Raw genomic sequence first — 17,025 nt, forward strand, 5'->3', positions numbered from 1 at the left:
CTGCATCCGCATTGTCAGTGCAGGCACACCAGCACTACAGTGGCCGGCCTGTGCTGTGGTGGGTTATGGGGAAAGATGGGGAGATGGCATAGGTGGAAGGCACTACTGCAAGGGATGAGGAGAAGGCTGCAGGGAGGGAGGGAGGGAGGGAGGGGAAAGCAGCTCAGCCTCAATGGATCCTGACCCCATTCGGCTCTAGCCTCCTCCCTCAGTTTGCATTGGAAACGGAGCACAGGAAAGAAACGCTAAAATATTAGAAACATTTTTGTTTTTCTTAAAAACCTTTTCTCTGCATCTTGATTAAAACTTGGTAGGGCTGCAAAATGGCAGGCTAAAACTACTGCCCCGTAACTCATTCATCAGATTTATCCATCTTCTCTATGTTGCAATGGCTTTGTTTTGTTTAGAACGTATTTGGGTGTCATCATGACGGTAGATGGTAGGCTTGGCAGAGCTGCTGCATGGAGGCAGGATAAAGTTGCCACATCCAGCCTGTGGCTATTTGTCACCTGTTGGTCATACCCCATTCACCATTAATGATGGAATTATGGCTGGAAATGACCCAAATATATTCTAAACAAAAAAGGATTGCCACTGGGACAGAGGAAGGATTTAAATCTAAGCAAATTAAATCACTGATTTAGTTTTTGTTTTAAATCAAGTTTTCCATTTGCAATTCATATATTTCCTGAACAAATATGCATACTAATTGTGCATTTTAAAATGTGCATACTAATCAGTGGCCATGACAAGTAAAAACATGTTTGTTTGCAATGCATTTCAAAAACCGTTGATCATTCTGCCCACTTGTCATTTCCGCTACAGAATTATATCTGGTTGGGGAGAAGAGGGGGAATTAATTGATTTCTGTTTGTCTCTCTCTCTCTCTTCCTGTGCACACATGCAAGGATCCAAAGAATTAAGATAGGTACTGTATTATGGAGGTGGTCTGAACACAATTTATCTCTCCTGAAATGAAATCAGAACGCAGAAAATGTATATTCAAACTACTCCCAACTCACTTTAAAATGACTGTCTGCCTTCACCCCAAGAAAATTGTCAAGTAATCATTTGAAGAGCCCAAAACCTTCCAGAAGTGCAGAACTTTCCAGAGCAACAAAAGACACAATAGCTGGAATAAGCCTCACATTTACTAGTCATGCTGGCTTCATACAAGAGAGTGATCAAATGAACTCCCTTAAGGATTGAGGGAGAAAGTGGGGTGATGTTAAGTGATCAGGCCCTCAGCCAATTAATTCAGCAAATATGAGAAGAGGATGCCTATACACAAGAGCTTGACTATGCAAAGGGACTTCTATGGAGGAAGTCTACATGCATATGTCAATATGCGCACAGGACCCCTTTGCACAGGTGGCTGAGGATAACGGTGGCCACCAGTTGCATCAGCAGTGGGGCCAGCCCATGTGATGCTCTCTTACAGTCTTTTAACATGTGACTGGGTTCATCTGAACCCCCTAACTTTTAGGAGAACCAGTGTGAAAAAGTTGGGCTCAAGAAGATGATTCACACCCAAGCTCATGACTCGAAATCCAGTTAAGGAGAACACTCTCCTCTAGGAAGAAGTCTGTGCAGTATGATGAATATGTATTCCACCGAATCTAATCACTGGACATACTATTCATTGAAGTCCTGCAAGAAAAGAGAGGCTAATGACTGAGCCGACACCCAATGAAGGAAGAAATGTAGAGAAGAACCCTGTACAAAGCGTTTATGGAACCACCCTTGACATTCAACTAGTATTTTGGGTTTTTTGTTCTTACCATATTACTACAGCCACAAATATTTGACTAATTTCTTCAGTAGCTGCTCAATAGTCAAATGTTTAGCCCAAAGCTGAGCCTATAGGGGCATCTAATGTGGATTGTCAAGAGGCAACAGCCACAGATATATGCCAGAATAATTCCCTGCTGTGGGTGTCTTTTGTGGGAGCCAATTACAAACATGCTGTCTAAAAGTATCCAGAGAGAAAACTGTTCTTGAAGCAGGAACATCACACTTTTGTTTAACCTTTAAAATCTGTTCTGTCTATCCTCCCTGGAATTGCAAGGGACCATCTGCTCATGTCTTAACTGCTCATCCTTTCAACACTCAGCATGCAGGTCAAACTATGGCAAATGCAGAATATGCCTCACAAGCACTTTAAAGGTATGCAGAAGAGGAGCATACTGTCCTGAATGTAAATAATGTAAACAAAGGAATGGCAAGAGTTACAAGGGAGCATTTACATTATGGGCAAAACTACTTGCAACTAAAGGCTGCTTTTTCTCTCCAGAGATGATATATGATATGATATAAAATATAGGGACTTGTATCTTTTATCTCTCAGATAAAAATAGTTTTGGAGAGCTGTCTCCAATATGAAAGAACTCTCTGTCTCTCTCTTTGATTATCTGGCAGTTAGTACTGCAAACCTTCAGCAATAATATTTTGCTCTGATGCAAATAGTTCTAAAAACCAAGGTATAGATTTACAAAATTAAAAAATAAGTTTTGTATCATGTTTTGTATTATGCTATAATTTTGTCAGTAACAAATGAAGGGAAAGGATTAATGGCTGCCAATGGCCCTCCTGCAATTTGTACTTGAGGTTAAAGAACCTTCTGAAAGCAATCTATAAACTCCTCTATATGAAAACATAAGAGATCTTTATCAACCCTCTTGGACCTTGACACAGACTTGTACTACACAGGTAACAACTTGCAACTTACATGCATTTAACTTGTGCACATTCAGCTTTATGCACTTGGCAATTTAAAAAAGGAAAGGGGGCAGGGTTCTGGGGAAAATGACTTTGGCAATTCCACCCAACATTGAAGCTAATGTGTTATGACCATACACAATTTTGGCTTCATACACAATCCCTGGAACATAACCCCTGTGGAAGTTGAGAGTCGCACGTATTGCGATTTCACAAGAGAAATAAAAGCCCTACATGGAATCACCTTCCTTATGGTTGCATGGGAGGTTTCAAGGAGAGACAGGAACAGAAGGGAAACAATCCCCCCCCCCTATTTGTACCCCTTTGTTCAAATCAGTCTTCCCACTTCTCTTGTTTTATGCTACATTCAAAAGTACTCTCAATCTAGGTGTATTGCTTCTGTTCTTTTTAAGATGTGGCAGATGCTGGGCAAGCAAACTCTACCTTCTAGTGCTCTTACACTATAATTGGATCCAACACTTTGTTGGATCGTTTTATGGGACAAGAAGCTATTAAAGTTGCTTGCAATGAAAAGAACAAAATCCCCCAATATTATTCTCTGTGTGATTTGGTCAGTGGGGGGTGGGGAGTGAAACAAGGATCTTCAATATCCCAGTCCCTTTGGAGTTAACTTTTCTTTAACAATCCGTACTTTTACAGTTTTCAAGAAGTCTTCCCAGCCTGATGCCTTTCAGACATGTCAGATGGGACTGATGGGAGATGTAGTCCATCTGAAGGCTGGGAAAGGCTGCACTAAATGAAATTATATGGTGGCCATAAAGAAGCTCCTGTATAAAGTGTTGTTTTAGCATTTAATTAAGCATTTAATGCATTTATTTCAGGTAACATTTTGTAAAGTATATCTGATACCACTTAAAAATATATATTATTCCATCTTCTTGGCAACATGTGGAAGAAAAAAACCCAAGTTTTTATTGCTTGAAGCACTACAAAAACCTGCAAACATGCTTGACCAGAGATCACAGAGCAGGCCAGTTTCTAAAATCATTGTCTATATAATGCCTTAGAGAGTCTGTACTGAATGATACCCATGCTCTCTTCAAACAAAAACATGCCCCACTGCTAAGAAATCACTACTTATTCATCTGTTGTTTTGGTGTGCCTTAATAATTCAGCTGCATTATTTATGGTATTATTTATTAATTATTTAAATATTTTACGTCAATGACAAATGCCATTTTGAAACTTCTCCTGAAAAACATTATATTTGTTGAAGTAAAAAAGAAACAGCCCGGAACCAAAAATTATCTCAGCGTACAAGGGGGAAATGTCACTTCAGTTTTAATTTTGGGAGGAATGATAGCAAGATGCATGAGGTCCTGGGAGTTATTTTACACTTGCAATGCTTCAATTTTGCCAAACAAAAGATCACAAGAAGATTCTGAATTATTACTGAAATGGGAGTTTGGCAGGCAAGTGCCTAATTAACACAGACTTCATTATCACTATTTTTGGTGTGAAAATAATAATAATAATAATAATAATAATAATAATAATAATGTCCTTGAACTTAATTCCAGGATTGTTTGCAGGGTAGTATTCCTGACAGGGTAAAGGTGAGCATGCATTAAGACATTATTTAAAATTGCATCAAAGCAAAATATTATTGCTGAAGATTTGCAGTGCCACCTGCCAGATATGCAGAGAGAGAGAGAGAGAGAGAGAGAGAGAGAGAGAGAGAGAGAGAGAGACAGACAGACAGACAGAGAGTTCTTTCATATTAGAGACAGCTCTCAAAACATGTAAAGTACAGAGAGGTTCCCTGTCACCCTGCTGAGTAAAAAACAAACATGGCTGCCAATCTGGTTTCATTAAAATAAAAAAGAGGTTTCGGGGATTGTTCTGGACAAGGCTGCAAGCGCTCACAGATGACAAAGTCAATTAAAATTAGCTGGACTCTGTGGACTCCCATAGGCATAGCTTTGGGATCACAAGCAATAGCCTTACCAGGTATTATGGTATGTCAGGATAATAGCCCTGACAACCGAAGATTATTTACAGTTTCATTTCTTTTCAAAGCCTTTAAACAACCAATAATATTTTTGTTTTTTTGTGATCTTTGTTTGGCGATATCAAGGAATTTTCTAGTTTGTATATGAAGTGGGTGTTTACACTACTGTATATCACCCACTTCTTATACAAACTAGAAAATTCTTGAATATTTTTAAAAACTCTTTTAAAAAAGCAAATACTGTAACAAATACCACATACCACTTTGCAAAGAATACAAATGTATTACAGTGCTTGAAAATTAATACTGTGCCTGCTGCTATGGTTGCGAATCAGAGAAATAATGGTTGTTAATCAGAAAAATATATTTATGGTCAGATAATGTTTTCAGCGCAGCCACCAATGCTTCAGCCATGTAAAAACGTTAGAAATCAAAATTTCCAGCATCTTGTTTTCTTGGATCTCAGCTGACTTCCTGATCTCATTCTAGAACATTCTATATCTGCATATTGTTACAGATCTGTGGGTGCTAAATGCTTGGGTTTAATAAATGTTAGGATTTAATTAGAACTGGTATGTTAGGACTTGTAATAGCTCATGTGGATTTGAGATGTGGGTTAGCTACTGTTAATATGTGAATAACCTAGGCACACTTGCTGGGTTGTGTGTTGGACATTATAATCCCATAGAATCAACAAGTGTAGCAGCCAATTAACTCAGGTAATTTCCTTGTGAGGTGACCCCCTGGAGATAAGCCGTTTAGGCAACACAAAGGGATGAAAAACGGCAAATCTCATTTGCAAATGTATTGGTTTCCTCCCTCTCTCAAGGGCTAAGTGTGAATAGGTGCGACAAGCTAATCCACTCTAGTAATAAGCTCTAGCACATCAAAGGAGGGATATTCCCCTGGGTTAAAAGAGAGACCAGAATTTAGGCTAGTGTAGAAGCTATGGGGTTAGGGCTGGGGTAATGTAACCAGCAAGCACAGAGGGAACCATTAAGGTGGGTTGTGCCCTGCAGTGCAAGAGAGGTTGCAGAGAAAGAATGGTGCTGGGCTTATTGTTGCTGCCATGATTTCCTCCACTGAAAGCTCCAGGTTGTATATATGTGTAAATAAACCATATATCAGAAAGACACTAACCCTCGGTCGCATGCCTGCAACCTCTGTAATTTCATCCAGCTGCTAGGGAGATATTGGGGTGGCTTGTAACGCTATGTTCATATTTGCTTGGGCAAGTACAGCAGCGTCCCCATGGACATATATACTTCACAGTGTATTTCTCACAAGCAGAATGTTCAGAATTTCAATAATGCATAAATGAGCGGGGGTCTTGCATGCCACGCGGCTTATGCCTCACTGCCTCAAGAAGCCCTGCCCACAGCCAAAGCCTGCTTAAAGATCTCCCTGCCCAACCCTTTTAGCCAATTGCTAGAGAGATGGTGGCAGTAGAAACAGGATTCCTATTCACTTGGCGCTGCAGCCTCTGCTGCCCACTACCCCCCCCCCCCCAGCCAACTAGTAAGCATAGGGATTTTGGCAGCCATGCTTTCCCCTCCTGATGGATTCATGAACATTTTTAGTCAGGCTGCTAAATTGGAAGTTTCTCTCCAACTTACACTAGGCCCTGCAAATCCTAAAGAAACCCTCCTTATACTGTTGGCTCACTTAAGATTTTTTTTTTTTAATGGGTTCTGCTACACTTTAACCTAATGCTAACACCAAACATAAGGGATGCGGGTGGCGCTGTGGGTTAAGGTCAGCGGTTCGAATCCCCGTGGCGGGGTGAGCTCCCGTTGCTCGGTCCCTGCTCCTGCCAACCTAGCAGTTCGAAAGCACGTCAAAGTGCAAGTAGATAAATAGGTACCACTCCTGCGGGAAGGTAAACGGCGTTTCCGTGCGCTGCTCTGGTTCGCCAAAAGCGGCTTAGTCATGCTGGCCACATGACCCGGAAGCTGTACACCTGCTCCCTCGGCCAATAAAGCGAGATGAGCGCCGCAACCCGAGTCATCCGCGATGGATCTAATGGTCAGGGTTCCCTTTACCTTTACTTTAACACCAAACATAGCATCCATTTCTTGAGCACCTTGCCAAAATGGGGGTCATCTGCCACTGGGTGATAATCATTTATAATCATGGGTCCAGTGAGATCTTCCTTAAGGAGAATTCTTTGGGGGAAGGCATGTACATTAAATGTACTACATAATATGTATGCAGCCCATGTCTTTTCAGATGGTCTGTTGGCAACCAATCTGTTGCCTTTTGCATAATTATCAAGAATTCTTTTGAGTGACTATTAGATGAAAATAATATAGTTCTGGTCTTTGTTCATTGTGTCGAAGAAGGCATTAGTAGCCATGATTGCCCCCTAAAGTGTGCAGATTTTGTGGGATGGCTTTTAATGGGTAGGACAGGATATATTAACTGCAATTTATCCCTCCAGGCACCCATGTGTGTGGGTTGAACAGAATTTCAAAATTCCATCCTTGGAAGCAAAATTAAAAACATAGGAATTAGGTTGTAAAACCTTGTTTTGAGCAAGTCCAGCTATGAATTAAGCTGGCTTCTGCCTTCTTACCCCACTTCACAAAGAATCAGACAACAGCCTGGGAAGTAAGCCTAAAGCTGGAGCAAGTCTACATCCAGTGCTGGTCAAAGGAAGAGAGAGAGGAACAGGAAGTACTATACAGTGGTACCTCTGGTTGCGAACGGGATCCGTTCCGGAGGCCCGTTTACAACGTGAAAAGGCCGCAACCTGAAGTGCCATATCTGCACAAGTGCACGGTGCAATTTGGCGTTTGTGCACATGCGTGAAGCACGATTTAGCGCTACTGTGCATGCACGAGTGGCGAAACCCGGAAGTAACCCTTTCCGGTACTTTTGGGTTGCTGCGGGACGCAACCTGAAAAAACGTAACATGAAGCAAACGTAACATGAGGTATGACTGTACACTTCTTCCTCTCCAGAAGAGGAGGGGAAATTACATCACACGGAGCCCTCTATGCCAACTGGATTTCTATGGTCTGAATACCTGCCTATCAGAAATACAGCTCTGTGGACTTAGATCCTTCTCATGCTAACTAGCAAGTATATAAATTTGTTAGGTTTGGCTGCTAATCTCCCGCAGATTTTTATGCTACCCCTATAAATTGGTATATATTAATAAAGAGTGCCTTTTTTTAGGAAATAGTTTCGGACATAATTTTGTTAATGCTGGTTAACATGCTTTGCTCATCTATTTATATAATGAAAATACCCCCCAAGGTAACTAATTTTTTAATCCTGGACAGATTTTTTTTCCAAATCAATTTTAATTATAACAGCTTTCTTGTTTGAAAAACATTTAAAAAACACCACCACAGGCAAATTTTGCCAGCCGAAAGAAAGAAACAACTTCTCATTTCCTAGTAGGATAATAGGAGCAGAGCAGCGGAGGTGTGGATTTCATGATCAGAGCAAGCTGTGTTTTATTCAGAATTTTAACCACAACGTTCAAAATGTGTTCTTTAACCACATGGAAACGATGGCATGGTGAACAGCTTGTAGGAGGGAGATTGTGAGGTAGGATTAGAAAGGGATGGGGGTGAAATTCAGGAGAAACAGCCTCTCCTTATATAAGTTGACTACTGCAGAGCTCTGATTTTATATTTTGCTACTCATATATAAAGCAGAAACAATACAGAAATTTTCTGTTTCCCCACCATTCCCCAGAAAAGAATGAACGAGAAGAACAACTGGATGGGTGGGAAAGCATGACATTTAGTACCTTTATGGGGCAGAAATTACTGTAAGAGCAGGAGTGGATGAAAACAATGTGGGTTCTTTACTCATGGCTTAATTATTATTTTTTTAAAAGTATTAAAAGGACAGAAAGGGCAGTGTACCATAAAATACTTCCCATCCAAAGTCTTACAGTAATTATATTTGTAATATATCTAATATAGTGACTTCTAACTGGGAAAGTAAGATCCAACCCCAGTGGATTTAGGAAGTTCTGTGAATAAATGATAAGAACTATGCATGATTTGCCCCCTCTTTTGAGATCAAGAAGGGATGCTCCATTTGTGTGTGGCAGAATCTTCTCAATGGAAGCCTAACTCATAAGGAATGAGAACCAGAAAAAGCATTCAAGTCCAAACAGAGTATAGAACATGGGTCAGCAAACTAAGGCCCAGGGGCTGCATCCGGCCCACGGACGGTCTGGGAATCGCCGTATGGATCGGCGTGGGGATTCTGATTGTTCGGGCTGCGCCATTTCTTCCTCCCTCTCCCTCACACACACCACGGCGGCACCTCCTCCCTCCCTCCTTCTGGCTTCTTCCTGCCCTGCCTAGAGAAGGAAGGGGGCTGGACTTTGTTGAGCCGTGGTTGGCTGAGTGCCATTTTAAGCAGCACCTCTCCAGAGCCAGCCCTTTTGCACTGCTCATCGTCCCGCCACCGCCAGCCCCTGCTGCTCGCAAGGCACAGGTAAGCAGCCACTGGGACTCATCCAGTGCTGTGGGGAAGGGAGAGGAGAGTCTTGGGGGGGATTCCCCCCCAAAAAATATAGTCCAGCCCCCCACAAGGTCTGAGGGACAGTGGACCGGCCCCCTGCAGAAAAGGTTTGCTGACCCCTGGACTACAGAATATAAGGTTTCTGGAAGTATTCCCTCTACACTCATAGCTGCAGAGTATACTTCTGTTCAGCATAGCCATCTTTCCTAGAATCTATTCTGGGCACCATGTGCTTCACTGTTTGACAATGGCAAATATAAATTAAACAAACAAGCACACTTATATAAACCTGAGGCTTGCTGATAGAACAACTTGACACTGTTTCTGGGGAAGACAATTCACCTACTATAGGACTTGTTTAACCAGCAAACTACTTTATTTTAAACACTAGAGTAGGTATATTGTGGAACACTGAAGAACACAGATCATATCACGTTACTGTGAGATTATATAATTGTGATAACACAAGGATTTTGCATCTACCTTTTTGCTGGGCATTTCTGATTACCATCTTTTTCAAAATGGACAACTTCGGGCCATGCAAAATGACCTGAATAATATTCTGCTTCACTCTGTTTTGTTGGGGGAATACCCAACCTGAAACATTGCAGAGCCTTATGGCATGCTTCTTAATCATTAGGTAGAGTGAGGAGGTCACAAAGTTGCTGGAAGCCATCCATCCAGACTGTGCCCCCTAAGCTAGTCTCTGCCCTCAGGAAGATGTTGTCTTGTTGCTAATGTTGAAAAAAGTTTCAAATGCCAATCTGATCAGCTTCTGTACCTGGAATGCAGGGAAGGGATCTTGTCCATTGCCCGAGGCAGCAAAAGGTCTCAGGTCAGCCATGCCCAAGAAAATAGACAGCTGTCAGCAAGCAGCTACCTTAACTCACACAGCACAAACTAGAGAAACAAGGTTAGCAGTATAAGGCATGAAAGCCAAATTTAGCTTCCTAAAATTTCCTCCTCAGTGGGCTGATTCACCATGGGCTGATTCACTTCAGTCTCATGGTGAAAAGAGGGAAAAGCTGGGATAATCTGAATGTACAGGCCTTGTCTTGCTTAAATTCCTCCTACCAGAAGAGGGAAGCTGATCATCCTGAACATTTGTCTCTAGGGTCAAGGGTACAACAGTTTTTTAAAAAGTATTTTTTAAAGTGCTTCTGCCTACAGCCTACGTTAAACCTAAAATGTGAAGTGCTAATTTTATTCATTTATAAAACAAGCTCAAGTGGATCCTTTGAGGCAGCTTACAGTCACAAATTGAAAACATAATGCAGCCATCGACAAACATAACAGAGCAACAGAGGGGAAGATTAAACCATTTCAAAAAGCTATGGAGGGGGTTGTCCACCAGGTCTTTCAAGGTAGGAAATTCTACAGCCTGAGCGCTGCAAAGGCCCCTATCAACTGCTAAGGCATCTAGGCTGATTCCCAGGCAACTGCAGTGCATGGCAAAGCCTTGGACAAATGATAACAGTATAAAAACGCAAACACAATTGAACCAACCTGTATATCATTTATGTGACTTATCAAGGAGCTGTGATTTGATGTAACCAAGCTGGGTGCACATACACAACATATACTATAGCAGCCAAGGAAGAGGTAATTTTTAGGGGTGGTATGCTGCTGTCTAACAGGCCTAGAATACATAGGATTAGGTCTAATTTCACATTCCTTACTCATGCTAAGCTCTGCTAGAATAATAGTAGAAATGGTATTGAAGGGTTTCAGAATATGGCAGACCCCACCTCCCTACCTATGCAAGGTATTATGACACCTAGTCTGAAATATACTGAAACGTACAGTATTGGTAAGCAGGCATACCAGCACATAGTTGGAACACCGTAGTTGATACCTCCTACTCACATGGGCGTAGCCAGGACTTTGGGGGGGGGGGCAGAACTGACATGATTGGTCAGTTAGTTAAATACTTCTACTGTTTTACTTGATCTAGGGGGGCAGCTCCCCCCGCCCCCCCCCCCTTGGCTATGCCCATTGTCAGGGAACTGCCATCGGAGCTAAAGGCGGAGGGAAGGCTCCAGAGTGATGCTGGAGAGGGTCCCAGCAGGGAGAGAGGCAGCCCATCTGCTGGGGAAGGAAATCAGCGTAACACCAGTGGAGAAGGGGGGCAGATGGGGGAATCGGAGAGGAGGCTCCAGGACTCTTTGCCAGAGACCAGTGGAGAGAGTACGGGTACTCCACTGCCCACACCTTCCCTGCGCAGAAGACTTCCGCGCAGGGAGAGTAGGAGGAGACTTGGCGTCAAACAGCTTTTATGCTGGAAAAGGTTCAAGAAACGCCCACTGATGGATTCTGCCAGTGACTGAGACAGTCACGATGCTGGAGGCTGTTCAGTCAGAAAGGGTTAACCAGGTAACCTAGCCAGGAGTGGCGGCAACTTACGCACGAGCAATCCCTAAACCCATTACACCCATGCCTACTCAATCCCTATTTGCTAGTGCAGAAATGTTATGGAATTGGTCATAGTTTGAATTTCCCTATTGTTAATAATGGTTCTTTCTTAAAATGTCTCACTTGAGAGTGGTGAGTTCTGTAAGCGATGGCTGGGTGGCCTTGAGATAACTCTCCCTTCGTGCAGCAATCTTTGGAGATGGCTTTGGGCTCGTATCCGAGTCCCCACTGTCTTCATCCCCCATGGCTTTGATGTAACTGCCACTACGCATTCGCCGGCATGGGATCTCATCATCTTTGCCATGTGGAGTATACCCAGACCATTCATCTTGAGGAACCTGTAATACAAACAAAATGCAATGCTTTAAAAAAATTCCTCCATATAATATATATGGATTTTTTAAAATTTTGAAATAAAGTTAAAAATACAGGCAACAAAAAGGAAGAGCACACCTAACAGTATATCAAGTTAACTAATTTAGGGGAGAAAGAGAATTGACTACAGCCCTTAATATATCATGAGGGAGCTTGTGCAGCATTTAGAACAAAACTAAAGAGAAGCACACTAAATGTGGAGTATTCACTTGTATAAATAATGTAGCCAAATAATATTAAGGAAAAAATGTACATATAAGCAGTTGTATATCATTGGAAAATGATCAAATGCTTGAAGTGCCTTCTCATAGGAAATAAACAAAAACAAACCAGAAACCCTGGCATTGTAACATCTTTAAAAACTGAGAGCAAGTTTATTTATATTCCTCTACTGCTCTTTAGAAGGTTGTTTGGGAGTCCTCTAATTGTGTGCTCTACAATTGCTTCAGAAGGTCTTTATGCAGGAATCCCATGTCATTAGATCCAAAATGATGAAGAAGCATAGTTTTATTAGAAATTAAAGGGAATATGGAGAAATTCCTCCCGGTAAAAAACAACCATGCACTGTTGGACATTCCCACCAAAAGTGAAAGTACGAACCTATCTATCCACATACCCTTCCAACAATACTGATGGTAGTTATATATATTGGATGAAGCCTTGCAGGGCTAATGTAGCACGTACTGACAACCTTGTACTGCTCTTCCTTTGTATTTTTATTGATTGACATGGCTGCAAAATAGGTCCAGATACAACACCAACCATCTTATTCCAAAGATTCACTCAAGTCATTTCCCTATGCTCCCACATAGGATGGATTGTCATCTGCAAACAGCATTTGGAGGGTATTATAAATAGATTATGTCAGAGCTTTAGCTGAAGAAACAGCAGCTTCTGGGAAGGATTCAAAAGAAGTGAGTGGGTGCTTCGTTGCCTGCTGGATACGAGTCTAGCTAAGAAAGTGACGTAATTGCAGGTACTGCTACAAAGACAGAGAAAATTGGCTTAGCTTTTCTCAAGACCTGTATAGGAGAGATTTCCCTTTATCCAATAAATCAAACAATCCTTATCCTCTCACAACTATTCATGTGTGACGCACTTGGAGACTGTTGTGTGCTGCACGGGATGATGCAGAACTGACATTAGCAGAGATAATTCCTCTTCTTTCTCGGTTTATCACAAAATTCGGTCATATTGAAAGAAGAGCTACTCTGTATGCAAGAGGACTGCTTGCAAAATATAGGCCCAGTTTGAAAATAGTGCTAAACCAAACCATGGCTTAACACAAATGAGCAAATGTGTGCGTGCTTCCTCCAGTCCTGCTGTTGCTATGTCTGGGTCTATGCCACGGTTTGGCTCAACGTCATGTCAAAACCAGGGCTCATGAGCCAGGCAGCACTGGGTAGCACAGTGGCAGGGGTATGGTAATGTGCTGCAGCAGCAATCCTAAGGCCAGGAATCTACATGTTTGCTCATTTGTGCTAAGCCATGGTTTGGCTTAGTGTTACCTGTAAACTGTAAATGTTACAGTTCTAGATGCACTCAAAAAACTCTAGACTGTTCCTTGGAATTATAGAATATGCAATTCTTATACAATATGACTCTCCAATGCATGTGTGGAAGATTTCCTTAAAAAACAAAAGAACTGAGTAGCCGCAGCTTTCATTGGCCAGTTCTTACATGGAGACTTATAATGCTTCTTACACAAAATAGTTAATTTATAAAATTTTTGGTTAAGCAGATAAGATATGAAGATTCTAGTAATCCAAAAGCTACATCAGTCTGGCATTCTAATATCTTAGCTGCTGCTTCTATAAGCCAGGAACCACTTCACAATCTTGGAGAGGCTATGGAGAGGCAATGGGATGCTCCCTTGCAGCTGTAGCCATCACCACCTCCATTGTCAGGGAGAAGCGCCGGCTCATCCTCCTGCTGAACTCAGCATCAGCGGCGCTGGTGGAGGAAACAGGGACATTCCTGGATCAAATCAGAAGCTGGGATGGCTTTTGTAACTCTGGGACTGTCCCTGAAAAATCAGGACACTTGGAGGGTATGCATTTCTTTCTTCTCACACGTTTTCAGCTTACAAGGCAACTTAAGCAAACTCATGGTAGTTCACAAAGGAAGTATGCTACTTCATCTTTTGAACAGAGGGCAGGAGAAAGGTAAGCAAAGAAGTCCTTGTGCCAATCAACATTCAGTCACTTCTGCAGCAACTGTGCTAACCCTTTGAGACAACATTAGACTATTTATCTGTTGTTGTTTACTTTTCCAAGAATCCCAAAATGAGCAGCAGTAGAAACACCGACACATCTTTGTTTCCTCTAACTTGAATTTTACAGTTATCTGATGTACACTGCTGGGATTAAAGCAACAACACGTGCAATAAACTACCCGAAGAAGGGGTGGGGGAAGACAGACAGAAAGGAAACCTGTTTTCCCTCCTCTCTGATTCCTTCTCCTTCAGGAACTACTTGTTGGTAAAGTAGATTACCTCCTTTCAGGCTTTTACTCCCTTATGTTATATGCACATTAATGCTTTTAAAAACCTGTACCAGACCTCTCAAATGCTAAGGTATTCTTTCATTATTAGTAAAGCTGGGTTTGTTTTAAATTTAGCAAAAAGATAGGATCATAGAGTTGGAAGGGATTTTAAGGATAATCTAGTCCAACCCCCTGCAATGTGAGAATACGCAGCTGTCCCATACAGGGATCAAACTTGCAACTTTGGCATCATCATCAGCATGCTCTAACCAACTGAGCTATCCATATTTAGCCTTTAAGTTTCAGTTATGCCTCAAGAACAACAGATGAAGTCTAAGAAAGGCAGAGGGCCTTCTTGGTTGTCGCGCCCGCCCTATAGAACACCCTCCCATCAGATTTCAAGGAAATAAACAACGATCTGACTTTTAGAAGACTTCTGAAGGCAGCCCTGTTCAGAGAAGTTTTTAATGTTTGATGTCGTATTGTGTTTTAATTTGTTGGAAGCTGCCCAGAGTAGCTGGGGGAACCCAGTCAGATGAGTGGCATATAAATGATTAATGATGATGATGATGGTGATGATGATAATAATAATAATAATAATAATAATAATAAGTCCAAGCTTCAGTAGCTGCATGGCAACCAGGACAAAACAATTACATTTGTGTCTTTGTGTCAATAGTTTTGCTTGCGGGGGCCTAAAAAGCAGGTTTGGCTTAGCGGACAAGCAATGTCAGCATTCTGGACTTTAGGCATATGCAAAGGCAGGATGTTATCATGCACATGAAGAGGAAAATATTGAGACAAACTTGGGTTTGGGCTATATTACTTTCACAACCCAGTGGCATTCTAAAGCCTGTGCTATAGGACAGTGCTTCACCATCCCATGTGCATAAAAAGGTAGATCTGTCTCAGTACCAATTTGGAGAAGGCAATTTATGTGGAGAAGCCAACTGAGGAGAAGCCCTAGCAGAACCAAGAAGACCAAGAAAACCAATTGGAAATGGATTACAATTCAAAAAAGGATTACATTTCAGAGAAGATTTATTTGCAGTTTTCACTGTCCTCCCTATTTTTGCTTGTTACAGGATCCCTAGCCTGGGTCCTTGGTCTGTGTTCTTATATGAGTATACATTTTGTGTGTGTACTCTATGAAGAAAGGTTTATTGGTAGGATTCTTCCTTCATTCCAATTTTGATTCCTCATTTCCAGGGTTATTAATTAGGGAGATAACACCCTTGCTGTAACATTTGGTCAGTAAATAAAGCTTTGAATCCTTGTTTCTTTTCTGGCATTCTTGCTTTCCCTTTTTGCAAAGAAAGGATCCTGCGCTAAGTGTCCCAAACCTGGTCAACCTAGGCATGCATAGCAAGGCTGTTGTTTAAAGTTCACAACCCAATTCCACTACAAACTGGGTCTGTAACAGCATGTGCTAGTAGTGTTAACCTATTGGCTCCATCTTGGCCATAGGTAAAACCTATACTCAGAATGGCTGTGTCTGTCATGAGATACCTTGCCTTTTTATCCTTTCAACCAGAAGTCACACCAGACTGTTTCTGTACACTGCTGCAATTTATTTACCAAACTCCAACATACACAGTAGCTACCTGGACCAAATGTGGACCATTCCAAAATAAAGCAGAGAGTATGGAGAGCAAGGGATGGGATTTATTTGTAGACAGCTCTCAGTTTCAGTTGGTTTTGAAAAAGTCCTGAGGGCAAAATTATGAAACCAAAGGTTGCTAATGAAAACCACTGTTCAGGCTTTATAAGCCAGGCCCACAACACTGGAGAGCAGAAATAATGGGAAATGGGGATGTAGAGAGGCCCAGGACGCAATGCACTGGGAATGGCTGTGTTTAATTCTGGTCTGAATGAAAAGCAGAGAAGCCTGCAAAAGAGGAGACATGCAAGGCCTCAGCCCTACAAAAGTGGGTGGATGAATCCACCCATCAGCTGATTGTCAGGAATCACCAGCTTCTTTAAACTACCTGAACCCTGTAGAATGGCATGGAAAATGGCCCCTATGTTCCCCTTCAGTTTTATGGATTCCTATGAGGATACCCCTTCAAACAATAATAAAGTCTAGTAGCTAGAAGCTATTGGCCCCTAACCAATGTATCATGGTTACAGCAGCCAGCTGTTGGATGTATCTGTACACCCCCCTCACAAACTCAGCTCTGTGATTGTTACACTACAGAACACAGATCCTTCTAAAATAGGCTACTGTGAGCAAATTATGGATTTTATTGTATATCTGTTGTTGTTGTTGTTGCTGTTGTCTTTTATTAGCAGGTCCTGGTCCTGGCTATGACCCTTGACAGACATACCCTGGTTATCACCCTGATACAGGTTAATTAAAGGAGTGACTGCTGCAAAACCAATAGACAAATGGGGAAAACAAGCCGCTTAACACTGACTGAATTTAGGATTCAGTGTGTGTATAACATTTTAACCTACCTTTCTTCCAAAGAGCTCATGGTTTTCACCTCCCATCTTTCATAACAATCATTATGAGATAGATTAGGCTGAGAATCTAGGTCTTCTTGATTCTAGCTCAACACTCCTATACTAGT

General features: G+C 41.8%; 1 protein-coding gene across 8 annotated transcripts in view; it reads right to left on the reverse strand.

Annotated features, from left to right (window-relative positions):
• The window catches only part of DLGAP1 (DLG associated protein 1), a 288,905-nt gene that overhangs the window by 71,174 nt on the left and 200,706 nt on the right, over positions 1–17,025 (reverse strand). For all 8 annotated transcript variants that reach the window (XM_028737276.2, XM_028737278.2, XM_028737273.2 and 5 more), the window contains one exon: positions 11,717–11,931. In XM_028737276.2, coding sequence (XP_028593109.2) covers positions 11,717–11,931 — 215 coding nt within the window. The remainder of the gene's footprint in view (positions 1–11,716; positions 11,932–17,025) is intronic.

The sequence above is a fragment of the Podarcis muralis genome, chromosome 8, assembly GCF_964188315.1.
Source record: "Podarcis muralis chromosome 8, rPodMur119.hap1.1, whole genome shotgun sequence".
NCBI classification, from domain to species: Eukaryota; Metazoa; Chordata; class Lepidosauria; order Squamata; family Lacertidae; genus Podarcis; species Podarcis muralis.